Source organism: Canis lupus, chromosome 2 (genome assembly GCF_048164855.1).
Source record: "Canis lupus baileyi chromosome 2, mCanLup2.hap1, whole genome shotgun sequence".
Lineage (NCBI taxonomy): Eukaryota > Metazoa > Chordata > Mammalia > Carnivora > Canidae > Canis > Canis lupus.
Window position 1 is genome coordinate 87,757,509 of NC_132839.1, and position 19,428 is coordinate 87,776,936.

At 39.3% G+C, this 19,428-nt stretch overlaps 1 protein-coding gene across 8 annotated transcripts in view; it reads left to right on the forward strand.

The window, feature by feature from the left end:
- PPARGC1A (PPARG coactivator 1 alpha) overlaps positions 1–19,428 on the forward strand; it is a 638,569-nt gene that overhangs the window by 585,123 nt on the left and 34,018 nt on the right. For all 8 annotated transcript variants that reach the window (XM_072809006.1, XM_072809042.1, XM_072808984.1 and 5 more), the window contains 5 exons: positions 10,561–10,755; positions 12,567–12,689; positions 13,547–13,751; positions 18,058–18,103; positions 18,213–18,286. In XM_072809006.1, the coding sequence (XP_072665107.1) occupies positions 10,561–10,755; positions 12,567–12,689; positions 13,547–13,751; positions 18,058–18,103; positions 18,213–18,286 (643 nt within the window). The remainder of the gene's footprint in view (positions 1–10,560; positions 10,756–12,566; positions 12,690–13,546; positions 13,752–18,057; positions 18,104–18,212; positions 18,287–19,428) is intronic.

Below are 19,428 nucleotides of genomic sequence, written 5' to 3' on the forward strand. Positions count from 1 at the left end.
AAAATGAACTTATGATAACGATGATGGTGAGAAAATGTTGAAGAAAGAGGAGAATGATTGGCAATAAAAAGAGTGAAATGCCATCGGACTAATCAAAAAGAAATTCAGGGAGTAAATAACCAGTAAGTTGTAATCAACAAGGAAGTATAGACGATAAAACATCGAGGCACATAATGTAAGATATTGGAAATAAGCATTCACATAGAATAAATAAAAATATGTTATTAATAACTATTACGAACTGCTAGAGCTGCATGTGTTAGAAGGGATAAATCTAACATACTCAGAATCATAAATTCCGATCATAAATTGATTTATACATTACTCAACAGCCACAAAACAGAAAATTACCCAAACTTGCATGATTCAGAATCACTTGGGGTGCTTATCAAAACTACAGAATTGTGGACTGTTCCTCCAGGACAATCACTCTCAACTAGAGGCAATTTTGCCTCCCAGCAAATATTTGGCAATGTCTGGAGATTTTTTTTTAGGGGATAAATGGGGAGGTGCTACTGGCATCTAATAGGCACAGGCCAGGGATGCTAGGAAACATCCTGAAATGCACAGGACAGCCCCTAACAACAAAGAATCATCTGGCCCCAGATGCCAAGAGTATCAAAATCGAGAAACCCCGATCTAGAGATTTTGACTTAGTGGTCTGCGATGAGACCTAGAAATCTCTATTTCTATCCAGGGATCCAGGTTGTTCTTATAAAGGTTTGAAAGCCTGAAGATAGGCTTTGAGGTAGAGAAAGGATATAAAGAAGTGAAGGGAAATGGAAAGAAGGGCAGATCACACCCAGTAGGACTACAGACAGGCTCCATGGTGACACGGGGCTGCCAACACGTACTGAGAAGCAATGCCAAAGCACTATCCTCTTTCCACACGGAAGGCCAGTTCTGCTTCATGGGATATAACTGCAGTTCCCCACCTTGGTTCTTATCTGTTGATAATTAACTCATTTTGTGTCCTCTACTATGATTACAGATTTGGCTAGCATATGCCCACTCTTATTTTTGTTCCATTGATTCATCCATAAAATTCTAACATATAGAGAAAGGAGTGAGAACTAGGTTTTGTCAGATATATCTGGTTTGGTATCCAACTCTGCCTCTGATAAGCTACATGAATTTTGGGCTAATCATAGGATCAATGGGTGGTTTATTTTATTTATTTATTTATTTATTTATTTATTTATTTATTTATTTATTTTTTAAATTTTTATTTATTTATGATAGTCACACACGGGGAGAGAGAGAGAGAGAAAGAGGCAGAGACATAGGCAGAGGGAGAAGCAGGCTCCATGCACCGGGAGCCCAACGTGGGATTCGATCCTGGGTCTCCAGGATCGCGCCCTGGGCCAAAGGCAGGTGCCAAACTGCTGCGCCACCCAGGGATCCCCATCAATGGGTGGTTTAAATGAAATAGTATGTGTAGGGAAAATAATACCAGCCACATAGGAAGCACTCAGTAAAAGTCAGCTGCTCCTTACTATTACTTTTTATTTAAATAATATTTATCTGTTGTAATATTTATGAAACTACTTAAATGAACAGAAAAAAAAGTGAAGTTGAGACTTAAGATGATGATCGGTATCTTATACCAATCTCCGCAACTGATTATTTTGTAGTCTGTTTTGATCTAAGAGGATTGAAAAAAATCCTGCTTCGTAGAAAGGAGTGTTTGTAAATGGCTCCAGGTTTTAAGCTGCTCACCCTCACTTCTCAAGATATATTTTTTTAAAAAATCCTGAGACCAACATAAAATGATTCAACGTGGCGAGTTAACATAGTGCTGGTCTCCACTGCATTTATGATGAGAGAAATAACGCATTTGAGTGTGCATGTTACTTTCTAAAAACAAATTAGTTATGTTGGCACATGAGCTCAATTATATGTGTATAAAATATATCATATACTACAATGTTTATCATCCTTCCTTACAGCACTCGTAAGATGGCCATGGTTCCATGGCACGCGGTGTGAAAAGGCCTCTGGCTAAGACTATATACTCTCAGTTTATAGATGAGTGTGCTATGCAGTATGGAATAAAGAAGCTCACTCTAGTCCAGATAGATTACTTCAATTGTTTTCTCTTGATTAGCGAGCCTGATGCTTCTGCATGGACAGATAGTAAGTTGATCTGGCGTGATTTTCTCTTCACAAATCATCTCGGCTCTTTGGAAATTTTTGCAAATTAATTGCTTGATGATTCATTGCAGTATCCTCTCAAATACCAGAGTTGGGGTGAATTAATCCCCGCATGTATAGGACGCATCCCAACCTCTTCCTTTACAAAAGATGTACGTTATGTTGACTCATACAGAATCAGTGCTTTGGGGGCTTATTTCAGACTCAGCCCCTCTGTAGTTCTGTTCAAATTGCTGTCTCTCCCGCTAAGAATATATTGGCTGTTTGCCTGGCCTATCAGCTGATCTATGAGAATGAATGCAAGATAATTTTAAATTATAGCCTAAGATAAACACTATTAATTGGATGGGGGTGGGAAAAGGTGGGACTTGCAGAGCAAACAACAAAGATAACAACTGGAGAATGAAAAGTCGCATTATATTTTTTAGGCTTGGTTCAACATTTCAGATCTTATTCTTACTCATTTTTAATAAACATCTACTCTATGCCAGATGCCGTAATAGTGATCAGATAGGCCCCACGGTGCTTCTATTTTAGATAGACCATGAATGAGATAAGTCAGTAAAATATATATTGAGTTATAGAAATTAGTGCCAAAAGGAAAAAATAAAATCGGATAACAGATAGAATGTTAGGAGGAGTTGGGAAGAGCTCACTGAGAAGGTGACTTCTGAGAAGATGAAGGGATGAAGGGGCAAGCCATGTGGCCATGTGGCAGAAGAGCCTTCTAGGAAGGGGAAACAGCAGGTGCAAAGGCCTTGGGGCAGAGAATGCTCGGCATTTTTGTAGAGTAGTGATGAGGTCAGAGTGGTTGGAGAGGATTCAGACAGATAAATGGGGGCACTGACAGGGGCAGATGATGTAGGTCTGATATAGGGCAACCAACCATACATCTCAGACCATGACAGTCTGCATTAACACCCACGTAGTTGAGTATTTACATTCTCAGAAGTGTTCTGGCTTAGATGATAAATTATGTGGTGATCCTAGGCTAATAGGTCATTCTGAGGACTTTGACTTTGAGGGGCATGAGAAGCCATGGAGGGCTTGGTCACAAGAGGGGCAAGGTATGACTTCGGTTTTATCAGGACTGCTTGGTCTTCTGTGTTGAGAATAGACGATTGGGATGGGGAGCGAGTGGCAAGGGTGAAAGTCCGGGAGCCAGTTAGGTACCTAGAAGATAGTCATTGGGGCACGTGCGCTACGGCCAGAGTTGTCATTTGACTTGAGGTTACATAACTAGCTCATGGTGCAGATGGAACTCGGGTCAATTTTGTTGACTTTCAGTCTGTTGTCATTTACACAAGACCCAGCTTCTCTCTTAGTCCCAACTTGAGAACAGAGTGCCAGACTGGATCATTACAGATCCATTATGCCTCCTGTTCCGTGGCACAACTTGGTTGCTTCCTCTTCATGTTGTGAGAAGAAGACATGAAACATCTCCCTGCTGCCTACCCCCCACCCCAAAATAGCTCGTTTTGAAGCATCAGCCAAGATTTTCTTAAGCCTTTCTCTTGAATGTCTATATTTACACTTTTGGCTCATGTAACCTCTTCAGAATAATGAATTCCACATGTTCAGTGCATGCTTATTAACTCATGAATGTATGATATAAGTGAGCAAGTTAGAATGGAGCTTAATATAGATATGAACACGTATTTTATGTCTGCTTAAGTAGGAGCATAAATATTAACATAGATTAAATGGACTCTCACAGGTGTAAATATATCTATGGAGGGAGTTCTTCAGTTTGCTTGTATTTATTTCCACTTGGTTCTTGTTTTATTTTATTGTTTTCGGAATTGTCTTCAGATTTTGATCATTATTTTCCTCAGCTAGTAGTGGATAACTGGGGGGAAGAATATATGTCTGATTATAGACATGTATAGTCAATCGCAGTGGAATATATGAGAATATATCTAAGAGATTGAAATGCACATATACATAGATTCCATTTTATTTTTTTATTATTTTAAAAATATTTCATTTACTTATTTATTTGAGAGAGAGAGAGAGAGTGATAGAGAATGAGCAGAGAGAGCAGCAGAAGGAGAGGGAAAAATAGACTCCCCACTGAGCAAGGAACCTGATGCGGGATTCCATCCCAGGACCCCGAGATCACAACCCCAGCCAAAGGCAGACGCCTAACCCACTGAGCCACCCAGGGGTCCCTAGATTCTGTCTTAAATATGTATACTTAAGATGCAAACTTTTGTGTGTTGGGGGCGTGGGATGTATAGACACACTTATGTACATGTTATTTTTAAGTAGCCTCTATGTCCATGGAGAGTCACCCAAACAGTGAAATGAAAATTTGTGTTCTTTCTACTACCTTCTCTGTCAGTACAACCCTAAATTCCAGCAATTTTGGCATCCAACAGAGCAAATCCAAGGTCACATAATGTGCTTATCTTCTCTCTCCTGGGAATTAAATAGGGGAATAAGCTAATTCTCAGGGCATTTGTAAGAAGTGAATAGATACAGAAGTATTTTTCACAAGACATGTGTGATATAATGTAAAGTCTTTATTGTCTTGGTTATTTTTCTGCTGCACATACACACTTGAAATTTCTTAGGTCATTTTTTTTTCCTGTCTTCAAATGTCCATCCCTTTTTCAGAGCCATCCCATAAACCAAAAGTTAGTGGGTTATTTTAGGGCCTTCTCCTATTGAATAGGAGGAGGAGTTAATAAATTTCAGAAACGCCATGTAGAGATTCCACCCATTTTCTGTTGGGTTGTGAGAAGGTGCACAGACATGCTGTTGGTCCATACCTGGGTATAGGCGAAGCAGGAGAAAGCACATTGGATTGTAAAGCATTTGAGGAAAGAAAGAGGGGAAAAAGAGAGGGAAAAAAAAAAGAAAGAAAAAGAGTTGTCTGAGAATGAGTATACAAACTATCAACCTTTCCAGCTAAGGCTTAGACCCTTCAGAGCAGACATGTACAATAAACAATTGGTGAGGTGGTACCTGTCCTGATTAAAATGCTTTAAAGAACAAAGCTAAAAACCGCAAACTCTATTTCAGTAGTCTAGTCTGAATTGTTATTTTTCTTTCATTTCAGAAAATAAATTATTTTTTAAAACTTTTAGTTCAGCTTCTTGCAAATTTGATCAGACTTTATACATTAGAGCCAAAATGTGTACATGTAAAAGTTTTTTGCCTTTTTGTGCGTGAAACAGAGATACAGAACTTTATGTATAAAAGTTCAGGAAAGGGACTCCTTCAGTCAATTGTATTTCTTATTTGAACCCCTGCATCTATCATAAAAGTTACTTTCTCATTTATTTATTTCAACTCCTGGTTGGGGTCTAGTGGGAGAAATAATCCAAAATAGTGGATAATCCAAAAATGTCATTTATATTTGGCTTCAGAATGCATTACCAGATGTTACTCTAGCAGATTTCCCTTCCTAATTAGGCCTCACTTAAAGTAGGAGTTAATTTTGTCTTCATTAGCTGCTTCCAAATCAGCAGGATGGGGCAAGGAGGAAGCCCAAGGCATGCTGGGTATTTGGGAGGAAGCTGGCCCAGTGCTAAAAGTCGGCGGTAGATCGTGTTCAAAGAAGGAAATTCAACTATGGGAAATCAAGACGATGAGCATATACCCTGGAAGTGTTTATTGAGCACCTTCTTGAAGGATTCTCAGGCTTTCATCCATTCTTTTTTTTTTTTTTTCTCCCTATTAACCATGAGTGCAGAAAAATTCTGTCCTAGGAAATAGGGAGATAATAACCTGAAATTTTGTACAGAAAAAAAAAAAATAGAGGCTCAGAGAGGTTAAGTGACCTCTCACATAGATTGATCTCTGAGTAAACAGTACCTAAGATACTGAAACTGATTAATGAATGATAAGAAGACCCCACTGTTTCCTTCTTATTGATGATTTGAATAATGAGGAAGCAGGAATTCTCCTGGCCTAATTCGCATTAAGAGAGCTAAGATAATGAAGCTGTGATTAAATGGCTATTAAACTATTTTTATCAAACAGAGATCAAGCGAGTGTGAGAATCTGGGGACGCAGAGTGTAATTGCAATTCTACAAGATGTGGAAAAAATTACTATCATAAGCAGGGCATGGTCCTTCCATAATAGCCTGCATTTAAAAATCTTTGGGATACCACATGCAGGTTTCGCTTTGCAGTTCTCCCTTCAGGTGTCGGGTAGCATCTCGGAGTCCCTCATTTCCTCCTTAATTTAGTAGATTTATTCTTTCTCTATGCACTTGGGTGAGCTGAATGCACTGTCTGCCCCATCACGCATAATCAGTTGGAAGATCCTTTTGCCAAGTGCTCACAAGGGAAGAAAGCCCAGATATCATATACTGGACCCCACATTTCAATCTGGAGGTGACTCTGAGCACCTGCAGGATCATATCACACTTCCTGCAGGTCAGATAGGGACCCAGCAGTCCCAATGGGCAGTAATGAACCTTCTGGCTTTATCGAGTGTTCTGAACTGTCGTTTGTAAATGACACGGTGCTGCCTCGGAATCATTGCGCTTCTGGATTTTGGGTTGTTAGTATACATGCATTGTCTGTTAGTGGAAGCTCTTTACAACTTGAGTATTTGTTGATGTGGCTTCTTAACTCCTGGAGCGTCCTCAGAGAACAAGTGTTACAGGTCACCCAGAGCTTTATTTCCGGGGGAAGAAGAGCAGCAGACTTGCATTGCGTCAGGAGAGCCCAAGGTTGACACCCACCATGGTAAAAGCTGCTTGAGAGTCACAGAAACGTGACTGTGGAAATGCCTATTGGCCTGTCCCTACCTTTCCTTACCTCTCTGCTGCCGCCCACAGCACTGAGCTCAGCCGTGTACTGTAGACCACTACCTAATTGGAGGCCTGCTCTCTCTCTCTTTCACCTCTCTGCTTTTCTCTTCTTAATGTATTAGAGAGGTAATAAGTATATTTTTGTAAAAACAGTAATTTCAAACAATTAAAAGGCAGTATCAGAGCAGAGTCTTTGAAAGGTTATTTTGCAAAGTCGTTTTACTGGCTGATGTATTTCAATGCCCCGTCACCTGTGAACAGACATGTGTTCGTAGGCCATAGTGCTTCATCTGCAGTGACTTTGATTTATTTGCTCTGTAAATTGGGACCGAAGCAATAATGGGAAGTGACATTAATTGTTTACCAGAGTCCTTTTTGTCACATCCATTGCCTTCTCTGGAGTGTCTGATTGTTGAAATTCATGCTAGACTAATTGAAATTGCCATAGTGAGGAACAGTGTCCACTCAACTTTACATACAGGAATATCTATTGAGCTTCAGACCAACAATGTCATAAGGAAATATCTTAACTTTTTCCCCAGTCTTCTACAGTTAGACAAAACACAGAGAATTTGAAATAATAGCGTTCTTTCCTTCCAACATTCAAGAACAACTTTTACTAAAATAAAATGATTTCCGAGCACCTCTCTGAGTTACCCATGTTTGTGATGAACATGGGCTGTAAGTAAGGATTACAGCCCTACTGGGCTCTTCTGGTTGAATACCAGGCTGCCCTCCCCTGACACACACTGAAACACCCACATACACCTCCACAGCCCCCCCATTTCCCCCCCACTGAAACACCCACACACACCTCCACAGCCCTCCAACCCCCCACACCTCCCCACCTCCCCCGCACATGACCACACACCCACCCACACCCACATACACATACTGCCAGTCTTCCCTCACACAACCCTCCCTCCCATTGTGGTTCCAGTAGAGAGAATTTAAATAGCTGTGGCTTAATCAGATCTTGTAAATTAATTATGACATTATCAGGCTCCAATATTTCTGCCATTGTTTTTGATGTACATTCACCCGGGCTTATTAAAGAAATTGGAGAAAACTAGTTAATTTAAGTGTTCTTTGTCATTCTGACTTGATTGGAATTATTGTAGTTTGTTTACACTAGGGATAGAACTAAGGCGCTATTGTATTATGTGATTGAAAGCAAATAGAGGCTTGTAGTGTTGCTGGAAAGCCAAATACAAAATTTAAATCGGGGTAAACAAAATTACTCATTTATTGGTAAACATTCTTAACTGTTTTTCTTGAGCTATTTTTGAACTTCAGTGAAAGAAGAAAATTGGGATACCTGGAAAAAAAAGTCCAATTTACTGAAACTGTGCATGAGTGTGTGCCTGCATGTGTACCTGAGAGATCTTCAAAGATTTTTATTAGATAATATGGATATATTTATATTAATGTAAATCTCATGATTTTAGATTATTTAAAATACTATGCATTTAATTTAAATATGATTTCTATTTAGGATGGATTAATAACCTGAATTTGGTTTTTCATATGTGGGTGGAATCCAAATAAAAAGGGGAAAGATTAGAATCTTTGGACACTATATTATGATCCTGGGCAGAAAATAAGTGAAAACATTTCAGTATCTTTATTATTCAGATGACCTGGACAGATCCAGAAGAATTGAAGCTGGGTACTATGATCAATAATGTTTTGTTATTATTAAATCAAGTAATTTGATTTTTAAAGAATTGATCAATTTATGGAAGAAGCGGTGCGATTTTGAAGTTAATATTTCACCCCTTTGATTGGGATTTACCTCCTACAGTGGAGTCTTAAAACTCAGACAGTTGTCATTCCATCCTGTGTGCCCAAAACCACTTGACTCCCAATGCAAAGTCCAGGGGCATTAGGGAGACACATTATGGAAACGTTAAGAAATGCTAGTAAAGTCGACCATGAGTACAAATGGCTCTTTTTGGCCTCTCGAATTCAGAAGAGAAAGAAGTCTGTAGTTTTACTCCTGGATGGGGACTCATCAGTAATGAGAGAAAACAATTTTTATGTGAAAATAGAATGTATACGTGATAAAGGCCTGCCTAATTTCTCTAGTAATACAATTTGATTTTCTGATTAGCTGTCTTATTCTGTGATTCTTGTAATTTTGTCAGGTCAATTAACTGGAGTTCAGTGCTAGAGAGAAAGGACGTGTGGGCACTGCTGGCTTCATTAGATGTCAGCAGCTTAGGTGCATTTTGTAATAGAATCTGTGTGGGATAATTTAGCCGATATTGTTAATGTCATAGCATGCGGAACTTTAAAAAAAAGATTTATGAAGCAGGTCAAATTGGACAAACAATGTGAAGTGCTAACAGAAGGAAGAGAAAGTGATCTACACAATGTATATTCGAGGCAGTAAATGCAGATCGATGAATTATTCAGCAAGTCATCAATGAGCATACTGTGTGCCTAGCATTGGCACTGGCTGCCCAGGTACATGGACTCTAACCCATTTCCCTATAAACAATGGTGTATAAGCTCCAATTTGGGAGATCTTGAAAGATATGCAGAGTCCTGAAATAGATGTTTTTAAAATAAATGATTCACAGGGTCTTCCCTTCCACTGGAAGGGTTTTCGGAGGGCAGAGGTTTGTCTTCCTCTTTCCATCTCTGACACCAAGCATGGCCCTGGTGTAGTAGGTAGGCAGATGTGTTTATGGAATGAATACCTGAGGATTAACTTTCCAAGGGTGTGTGGATGGGAGTGACTGTGGGAGTTGGGGAAGGAAACAAGTGAGAATATATTCGCAGGAGCCCCCCGTTCAAAGTAATGTCGCATGTGAATGGTACCCTGGCCACAAGAAATGAATGCATTTAAGTGACATTGCAGAGTAAGACTCTAATTAATGACTGACCACATAAAGAAGACTCAAGGTAGTTGTATAGGTTGGGTGCGAAGAACTGTTACCCAAAGTCAGGAGGTCAAGGGAAACAGCAGTTTTGTTGCGAAAGGTCCTATGGTTGGGTTTCGGAGCAAGAAGGAGCTATTATCAGGTAGAAATATCCAGTGGGCAGTTCTAGATTTATGACTAAAGTTGGGAGAGATGTCAGGGAGGGAAATAAATGGCTGTGGAGTGTTCAGTGATGAGATTATAATTGAAACCATGAAAGTGTATAGTTCCTCTCGCTGTAGTTTCAGTTTCTGGTGCTGTTCAAACAGTGGGTTATCTAAACATTTCGGCTGCACAGGAGATTGAAACACTATATCTGAAGATGAAATAGACGATGGTTAAAATTCTCTCAAGTTCTGAGATTCTCTAGACCTTCTCCCTTAGTTAGAGAAACAAGACCTAGGCATGGGGCCTTTGATTGGGAACAACAGTCAAAATCAGCCGCGATCCACCCCAACGTCATAGGGCTAACTTGGACAGCTCCACATCTGAGGTTGGCACTGAGAGGGACCAGTGAGGTGTGTGATTGAGACCAAACATGGATGTGGAATTTGAAGAAGATGTGGTCTTTGGGGTTCCAGCATGAGCATTCACAATTTTGCGGAGAGTTTACTCATTGGGATAAACGTGAGCCGTCTGTGCTGATTGATAGCGCTCCCTATCCCCCAATGTCAACTCTCTCACGTCGCCTGTTTTTCTGTTTTTGTAGAAGATAGATGAAGAGAACGAGGCAAACTTGCTAGCCGTCCTCACAGAGACACTGGACAGTCTCCCCGTGGATGAAGACGGATTGCCCTCATTCGATGCACTGACAGATGGAGATGTGACCACTGAGAATGAGGCCAGTCCTTCCTCCGTGCCTGACGGCACCCCTCCACCGCAGGAGGCCGAAGAGCCGTCTCTAGTAAGAGCCCTTCCTACTGCTTAACAGGAATCCGAGTGGCCTCTGGCTACCCGCTGCCTGGGCATGATGTAGTGACAATCAGGTTTGGACTTTCAGTTTAGACTGGGGCCGAGAAACAATTCCCGAGCACACTCAGAGTTGCAAATTCTGTGATTCCGTGTTTAAAAATGTTGGTAATAACAGCTTTCACGTGGACTCACTACACTTTATTTTCATGGCCTTTTGCTACGTACGTGCGTGTGTTTTTATTTCCTTAGCATCGTTTATGTTCATGGTAGAAACGTAGAACATGCAGACAACCCAAAAGGAATAGACCCAGAAATTCACCTGTACAATCAAGTAATCTCTAATGTTAAAAAGAGATTGAAATCTCCTCTTGTTTTGAGATACATCCTTATGTTTGTGAATTTGAGATAGATGTCTAGTTGTTCATGTTACATATTATTTTATTGTTTGCAGATGTCCTAGTTCATTAAGAGATTCCTTATGGTCGGGCATTTAGTCTTTTTCCAATTTCTCACCATCATAAATTATATAATAATCGACACATTTATAGTTTTATTCCGATGCCTACGATTCTAGAAATAAAAAAGTAGATCAAGGGACATGCAATATTTTTAGGTTTTGCATCCATAATTCTTATGAAGATTGAAAAATAATAGCACATTTGCAACCTAAGTTCCCTAAATTTATGGGAGGCAATGAAGAGTGAATTTGTTGGCAATGAGGAGTAAATTTTCTTTTGGATGCAGTGCTTGACCAGAATTTTATTAGTTCTAAGACACAGTTTACCTTCTCATCTATGGTAGCCATTTGTCATTTGCCATAAATCTGATGTAAGACCACACGATGTAAATTATGGAAAGCTATCCTCCAAACTTTAATAATGTTCCTTGGCATGCCGTTTAGAGCTGGTCTCTTTTCCATCTCTAGGTTTTTTGAAAAATGTTAAAAGCACTCCATGTAAACACATGGAGACCCTACTTGTACTTCCCTGCCTTTCGAGATTTGTGGTTTAGAAGAAACAATCTCGTAAGTTGTTTCCTGCCCCCTCACCCCCCAGCATTTCTCCACTTGCCGTTGCTGTCTAGTACTTTGATGTCTTTACATTGATACCAGATGATTTTCATCCACATAATTGGCTCGACTGGGAGGGGTTGTTGACTCAGCGTCACACTGCCTGCTTAAGCCTGGAGGGCCTAGAAGGCCAGCAAGCCAAATGAAGAAACCGAGGCCAAGACACAGTAAATGCTTTGCCTGAGCCAGAATCGCATCTCCTGACTCTATCGATTCACAAATCTTTTTCAGAGATGGCCCCTCTTTACACCTAAACATCCTTTGAATCAGTGAAGTTAAACTGGATTGTGCAATATCATTCAAGACATTACAGAATCTTTAATTTTTTTCCCCCTTGATTCATTTGGGTTATTGAGGGGAAATGTACTATATTCTGTCCCTAATCCCAGCTCCTCACTTAGCAGGGCAGCTTTCCTCACCTAATAGGTATTTGGAAATCCTTTTAGGAAGATCCCTTTGTCTTACTTTATAAAAAAAAAAAAAAAAAAAAGACAATACTCAGTCTCCAAGGTAGGGAAAGGAAATACCTTCGCAGTTGGGAGTGTGACACCAAATTTTTTACTTTTAAAAAATACGTTTCCTTTAGCACTATTGTGTTCAGGTGTGACTATAACGAGTGAGAGGATTAATTTTTCTAATGAATGAACTTTAAGTTTAAAATTCCAGTAACTTATTCTAATGCTTAAACGATGCATAACTTTTCTTGCTTTTCCCCTTCTCTGATACGTTTCTAGCTTAAGAAGCTCTTACTGGCACCAGCCAACACTCAGCTAAGTTATAATGAATGCAGTGGTCTCAGTACCCAGAACCATGCAAACCATAATCACAGGATCAGAACAAACCCTGCAGTTGTTAAGGTACAACGTAAACTTTTTAATATAGGAGGGAAAGTAACAAAGGATTTTGCTTGAAGCAGTAAAACAAAGAATAGGTTTATTTCGATGTATTCAGCTGGGATCCTGCAGTTCCTTTATAATGTGAAACAATATGAAATGGGTTTCCAAAAGCAGCGCTCCAGCTACTTTAAGCTAGAAAGAGTTCATTTGTGCTTTGTCTTTGGATGATTGGAATGGAAGCTCCGCCGTCTGTTACTCCTTGCCCACTTTATTAATACATGCGGCAATGTGGGTTCCGGTGAAATTTGCTGATAGGCTGGTATTATCTACGAGTGACTTTAAGATGCAGGATTGCCGTTTTGCCAGCTGTCTAACCTGAGAAAGATTGCTCTGGAATCACCGCAAAAGATCTATCTCTGCCATTAATTGGATGGAATGCTGGCAATGACATAATTCGGTTAGCGGGCTGTATTAAACAATGTTTGTCTTGCCATTCACTGTGAGTGAAAACGGAGCGTTAAGGGGTACTTAAGAGAATTGTGAATACGGGGCTCCAGCAATCAGTGGCAAATTAAGGTTTAAACCAGCTTATTTTTTTTTATTCACAGTAAAGGCGCTATAGGGTCTTGTTAGTTACATGTTGCTGAGTAGGAACATTGAAATGTAGGAGAAATGAAATAAAAAGCTGCATAAATGTCATTTAGGAATTTTAAATGTAATTTTCTTTCCTTGTTCTGCAAACAATTATTCACAGCTCATAGATCTAGTACACTTAGACTGAACACTTCATTGAAAATCTCATCTCTTCAGAAAACCTATATCCATTCTGATAAGGTTCAGTTCACTAATTTTAGCTTTCTTTATGCCTTGTTTTTAAGACCGAGAATTCATGGAGCAATAAAGCGAAGAGCATTTGTCAACAGCAAAAGCCACAAAGACGTCCCTGCTCGGAGCTTCTCAAGTATCTGACCACAAATGATGACCCGCCTCACACCAAACCCACAGAGAACAGGAACAGTAGCAGAGACAAATGCACCTCCAAAAAGAAGTCCCACACACAATCGCAGTCTCAACATTTGCAAGGTAGGCCGGGGGCCGAAACCAGGCTGGCGGTGAGGGCGCCGGAGGCAGAGCGAGCTTGCACCCGGCTGGGAGTGCCGCGACTCCGGGCCTCCGCTCCACCGCTGTCTCTCTGGAGAGGGAATTCAGCCCTTGATTATAGCCTTAAAAGCAAAGCAAAACCAAACAGAAGCAACACCTGCCTTGGACACAGGTTGTCCTATTCGGCTGACACGCAGCCTCATTCACCATCACCAAAAGGCACCTGAAATGTGAGCTTGGGTGGGGAGCGGGTGGGGGAAGGTTTATGTGAAATCTGAATTACTGACATAATTGAAATTCGGAGCAAGCTGGGCCAGCCAATATTAAAAAGCCTTTTTCCCCCCCTTTCTAATAATGGAAAAAAATGAGGCATTGTTGATTTGCTGTATAGACCTTAAGAAAGAGTACATGGCATTTGTGCAGCCTCTCCCAATTATTAAGTGCATTTTTTTTTTAAAGACCCCATGTTATGCTCCTAGATTTATTTTGTAAATAAGGATTTGGAAATTTCTGGAATTTATTTTTATTTGCTTTCTATTAAAATATATTGCCCAGATCAAACTACGCATCTGGGTTGATTTTTATTGTCCTCATACATTCTGGAAGGCTGATGTGTTTGAGGCAGATCAGAGTGATTTGGGGGAAACCTGTCTTGGCAGAGATATAATTTTCTTTCTTTTTTGTCTTTTCCCTCAAAACCTCAACACCGGCCTATCTTAGAGGCCCAAAGGAAGCTTGTTGAAAGTTGCTGTTGCTTTCAAACATCCCGACTTCCACATGAACCCTACCTTTAACCTGGTAGTGGAAGCAGATGTATTCTTTTTTTTTTCTTTTAAAGATTAATTTTTAATTGAGAGAGAGAGAGTGTGTGTGTGTGTGCGCATGTGTGAGAGAGAACGCGGTGGAGGGGAGGGAGCGGGAGAGAGTCTTAAGCAGACTCTATGCAGAGCGTGGAACCCACTGGGGGCTCGATCTCACAACCTGGAGATCATACCTGCACCGAAACCCGGAGTCGATGCTTAACTGAGTGCACCACCCAGGTACCCCAGAAGCAAGCATATTCTAAAATAGCAATTACAAACACCCACTTCTTTTTTCCCTTTTGTTTCCCCGACTTCCCCTTCCAGCTGCAGAGTGGTAGTCCCTGATCCCTGTTTTGAACCATGATTATTTCATACAGGTATGCTGTTGCTGCTGCTTTTAATAAGTATTTTCTTTCCAGTGTTTTCAATTTCCCTCTCTCATCCCTACCTCACCATAAACCTTCAGGAATGTTCTTTTAAAGTTTTAAATTGGCTCTCAATTAGCTTTTGCCTGGTGGATATCTCAAAATCCCTTGGCCATCCTTTTCTGTCAGTTCAGGGAAAGATATTTATTGAAACGGGCCAAATCTTTTTGTAGCTCGCCTTACCCTGACTGGTCCCTTACACACATGCACTGGACCAGTTTTTCTGAGCAGGACCAACAGGGCTGTGGGATGCAGTGGTGTGGAGGGTCTCAGGTGAAGGGAAGCCAGCTGAGCTCACTCTAGTGAGTGGACTGAAAAATTCACTGGGATCCTCTCAACCTTGTCCTAGTGTGTCCTAGTCATCCGTTCATCTTCTGGAGCTGAATTTGAAGTCTGAAGCCAGCTATTACCCTATAGTCAGTGAACCCAGGCCAACAGCACATGTTCTCAACATCTTTATCATTTTTATATTCTTAAGATTTTATTTGGCCCTTCTAGATTTTTAGAGTTTCGGAGTTTTTTGGTTTTTTTTGTTTTTTAAATCCACTTACCACGAATATTACTGAAAACTTTTACAAACCATGGCAGTGAGGAGTTAAATCGGCCTATGGAGGATATATTTTTTTAGGTGAGACCTGCTATATGTGGATTTTTTAAAAAGCTGTATGCCTGTGGCAAAGCATAAAAATTTAATCCCAGAACAAAGCCTATTGACAAAAACACAAAAAACCCCAAACCAAACAAACAAAAAATCCACAAAATTCCTATAGTTATTAAAGGCCTAAAACAAAACAAAATAAAGCAAAAACATGGCTGGCTGTGAATAACCAACAAGAAATAAGTGCTCAGGTTCAGGATTTTTTTAAATTGTTGTTCAAACTTTAAAAGTAGAAAATATATTAGTGATTAGAGATAATAACCAAGGACCTACCGAGGTTTACCTTTTTTGTTGTGATGTTTTCTCCCTGAACTGCATGTATGCTCTGTGATATCGTGTGGTCAAGTTCTTTTCACTTCCTTAGGATAATGGCCTGACCTTTGGCTCATGTTGGTGTCCCCTATATTCATTTATTCATTCATTTGGTAACGTATTCATTCATCAAAAAGACCATGACCTGCATGAACAAGATGCATTCCTGCCCTCTAAGGATCTTAGAGGCCCTGGTCTGTTAGTCTTTGGAATAGTGTGGATTAAACTCCCAGTAAACCAAATCAGTCCTCCTCTAGTGGTAGCTTTCGTGAGTGTGGGAAATTCAGGGAAGAGGTTCTCTTACTCTATGTGGTTTGGGGCTGGACCTTCCTAGGGCCTTCACTTCCTGTTTGCCATTGACCCCACTAAACATGGCCACTGCCTATGGCTCTCCTTCCAGTGCCCTTGCCATCACCGATACCCAACTATCAGAATGTTGGGGATCTTCCTTTGAGTATTTCGGATAGCCTACCCTACACCTTGAAAACTGAAGTCCCAGAGACCGATTTTCAACGTGTATTTATTGCGTGACATAGCACGCAGTTCGTATTTAGTGATATCTGCTATGGAGCCTCTATGCATGATCCTAAATATTAGTTGAATGCCAAAAATGTTGGTAAATTCCTTTCATGAGTGTGTTCTTTTAGAAAGACTCATTATATCAGACATACAAAAAAATTAATGTAAAACCAGTTCATTTATCTGTATGTATAAAAGCCAATCAATCAATGTACCTAATTTGTAGAAGACAGCGTGAACTTCATATTTCTGGATGCACATTGGATAGATGATAAACCATTCAATTGTTTAAAAACTAAATCTAAATCGACAAATTAAATATGTAAATACTATTTATCCAAGTAAAGTATGTAATTTCAGCCTAATTTGGACATAAATAATATTTTCACATTTCAAAGGACCTTAATTACTGGGGTTGATTAATTTACTTTAATATCTACTGAATGCAATTCCTTTTGGTAATAGGAAAAAGGAAACATATTCTGGGCTGACTCTGCCAGTAACTAGTTTTATGGCCCTGGAAATATCATTTCACATCTTTAGATCTCAGTTTTTTCATCCATAAAATAAGAGTTTATTCTAAAGACCTTTTTAGTTTCAACTCTATGATTTTCATTTCGTAAATGACTATCTCTTGACCTTTTGAAAGTAATTATGTTAATGAGAAAAAATTGACATAAACCTACATACATATAAATATATCTTTATAGTTAAGCATATATATATATATATATATATATATATATATACACATAATATGTGGATGTATATCCCAAGTACGTTTCTCATCATGTTTTCCCCTCCTTCTGTTCAAAATACAAGACTGCCAAGGAGAAGCAATTGAAATTTTGGAGTGAGAAGAAGATTCTTACTCCACCCTTCCTAATTGGGAAATGCCTCCTGTAGGAGGTAAGATTTAGGAAGCATAAAAGGAAGTAAATGAGCTCTCTTTGCAAGTCTATAGGTCTCTCAACTGATAAATGCAGTTATCTTACTTTAGTTGTCTATAATTTTGGGGATTTGAATCCCTTTTACACTGTCTGGGTCAATGTCCACAATTTGTCATAATCTTTCAATTAATTTCCAGTAAATGGAATGGTTATTGCTTGAGCTTTGGCCTCATAGAAATAACCTATTCTCAGGGCTAGATATAAAATTCTACATTTTAGGAGAAAAATCAACTGAATATTCATAACGTTCTGTTGTCTTATAGTTATTCTGCTGTTTTCTTGTCTAAACAAACCGTGTACTGTATTCCAAATTAAAATAGAACACATTATTTCTCTCTGATGGTATGATGCAAATTTTGTATCCTTAACCGAGATGCTACATTTTGGGGAAAATTCTGTTTTTGTATGTGTTTTTGAATGATAGTTTACCAATGCAAATGTTGTTTGGAATTTGTTTTAGCATAATGGACTGTTGTCTGACTTTGATCCAATATTCAGGGATTTCCTTACTTGAGTTTTCAGTTTCCAGTTTCCAACCTGATTGTAGTAGGAAAAAAAAAAATTCTTAAAAAAACCCCAGAACTCAATATTTCATAATCAGTTTCCTTTTTTTTTCTTTAGCCAAACCAACAACTTTATCTCTTCCTCTGACCCCAGAGTCACCAAAGTAAGTATTAAGAAATGTAACCATTTTCAGAAAGGGAAGGGGGTTCTAATACATTTGGCTACAGCAACTCCATTTCAGTTTGTTTTTATAAATGTGCCATATCTTCCAGTGACCCCAAGGGTTCCCCATTTGAGAACAAGACTATTGAACGAACCTTAAGTGTGGAACTCTCTGGAACTGCAGGTAAGCCCTGTATTTCACTTGGAGCTGTGTGTGTGTGTGTGTGTGTGTGTGTGAAATATGTATTAAATAATAGCACATATTCTCTATGTGATTAATGAAATTAACAAATTATACAAGCAACATTGGATAAGTAGTTACCTATAAATATTTCCACCTTTTTTTTTTTTTTTTTTTTTTTTTAAGAGAAGACATGTATTGTGTGTCAGACCTGGGCCAGACCCTCTGATGTATGTTATTACTTTAGCTCCCTAAATAACCCTATGTCAGAATAAGACACCAAAACTTGAGCAGGATGAGAAATTAACATTTATTGGTCTCCCACTCAATAAGTGTGCCAGGCGTATGAGTGGTTTTGACTAGTTTCACAATGACCTCATGAAGACAGTGGTAATTTTCTCATCTTTAAGATAAGGATGTTAAGGTTCAGAAGTGCTAAATAATTTTCCCAAGATCACAGAGCTAGAAAGCAAGGAGCAACATTTTGAATGCCACTTTATTCATTATATCAATGTTTTAATTGGAATCTTGTGTCACTCACCATTATACTTAACAGTATAATGCTTTCCTATATATGTTACCATTTTTATATCTTTTCAGCAAAGGAGAAAACTGAAAATGTGCCCGTTCACCAAGACAAAATGTGCTTATGTGTTTTAAAACAAGAGTGATTTTCTTCACCATTTGGACTTCTGGACTCATTTAGTCAGTCTTACTTTATGCACTGTAGAGAAAGGAGCTTTAAAAACTTGGAATAAGCCCCGAGTAACTTAATAATCCACAGATTTCCTAGGCAGACTTAGAAGTTGGTTGTAAATGGTGCCTTTGCACTGAGTGCTTTAGGTTTAGATACTTGAACTTTCTACTCCAGAAGGTGAATCTTAGGCTGCCTGAACAAGAAGTTCCTTGACTCTGGCCATTGCTGATAAGGGTAAAGGAACAGTAACTTAAACAAGGTGCTTTCAACCAGAACTATAGTGTCTACATACACCATGGTCATTGTCCCTAAGTTTAATTTCACACTTTGAGTTTGCTAAATTATGAAAGGTCATAAGGAGTTTGCTTCTTATGAAAGGTCTATTGCATGATCGCATGATTTGGTCAAGCAGTAGGGTAGTTAATTTCATGGTGTTTATATATATATT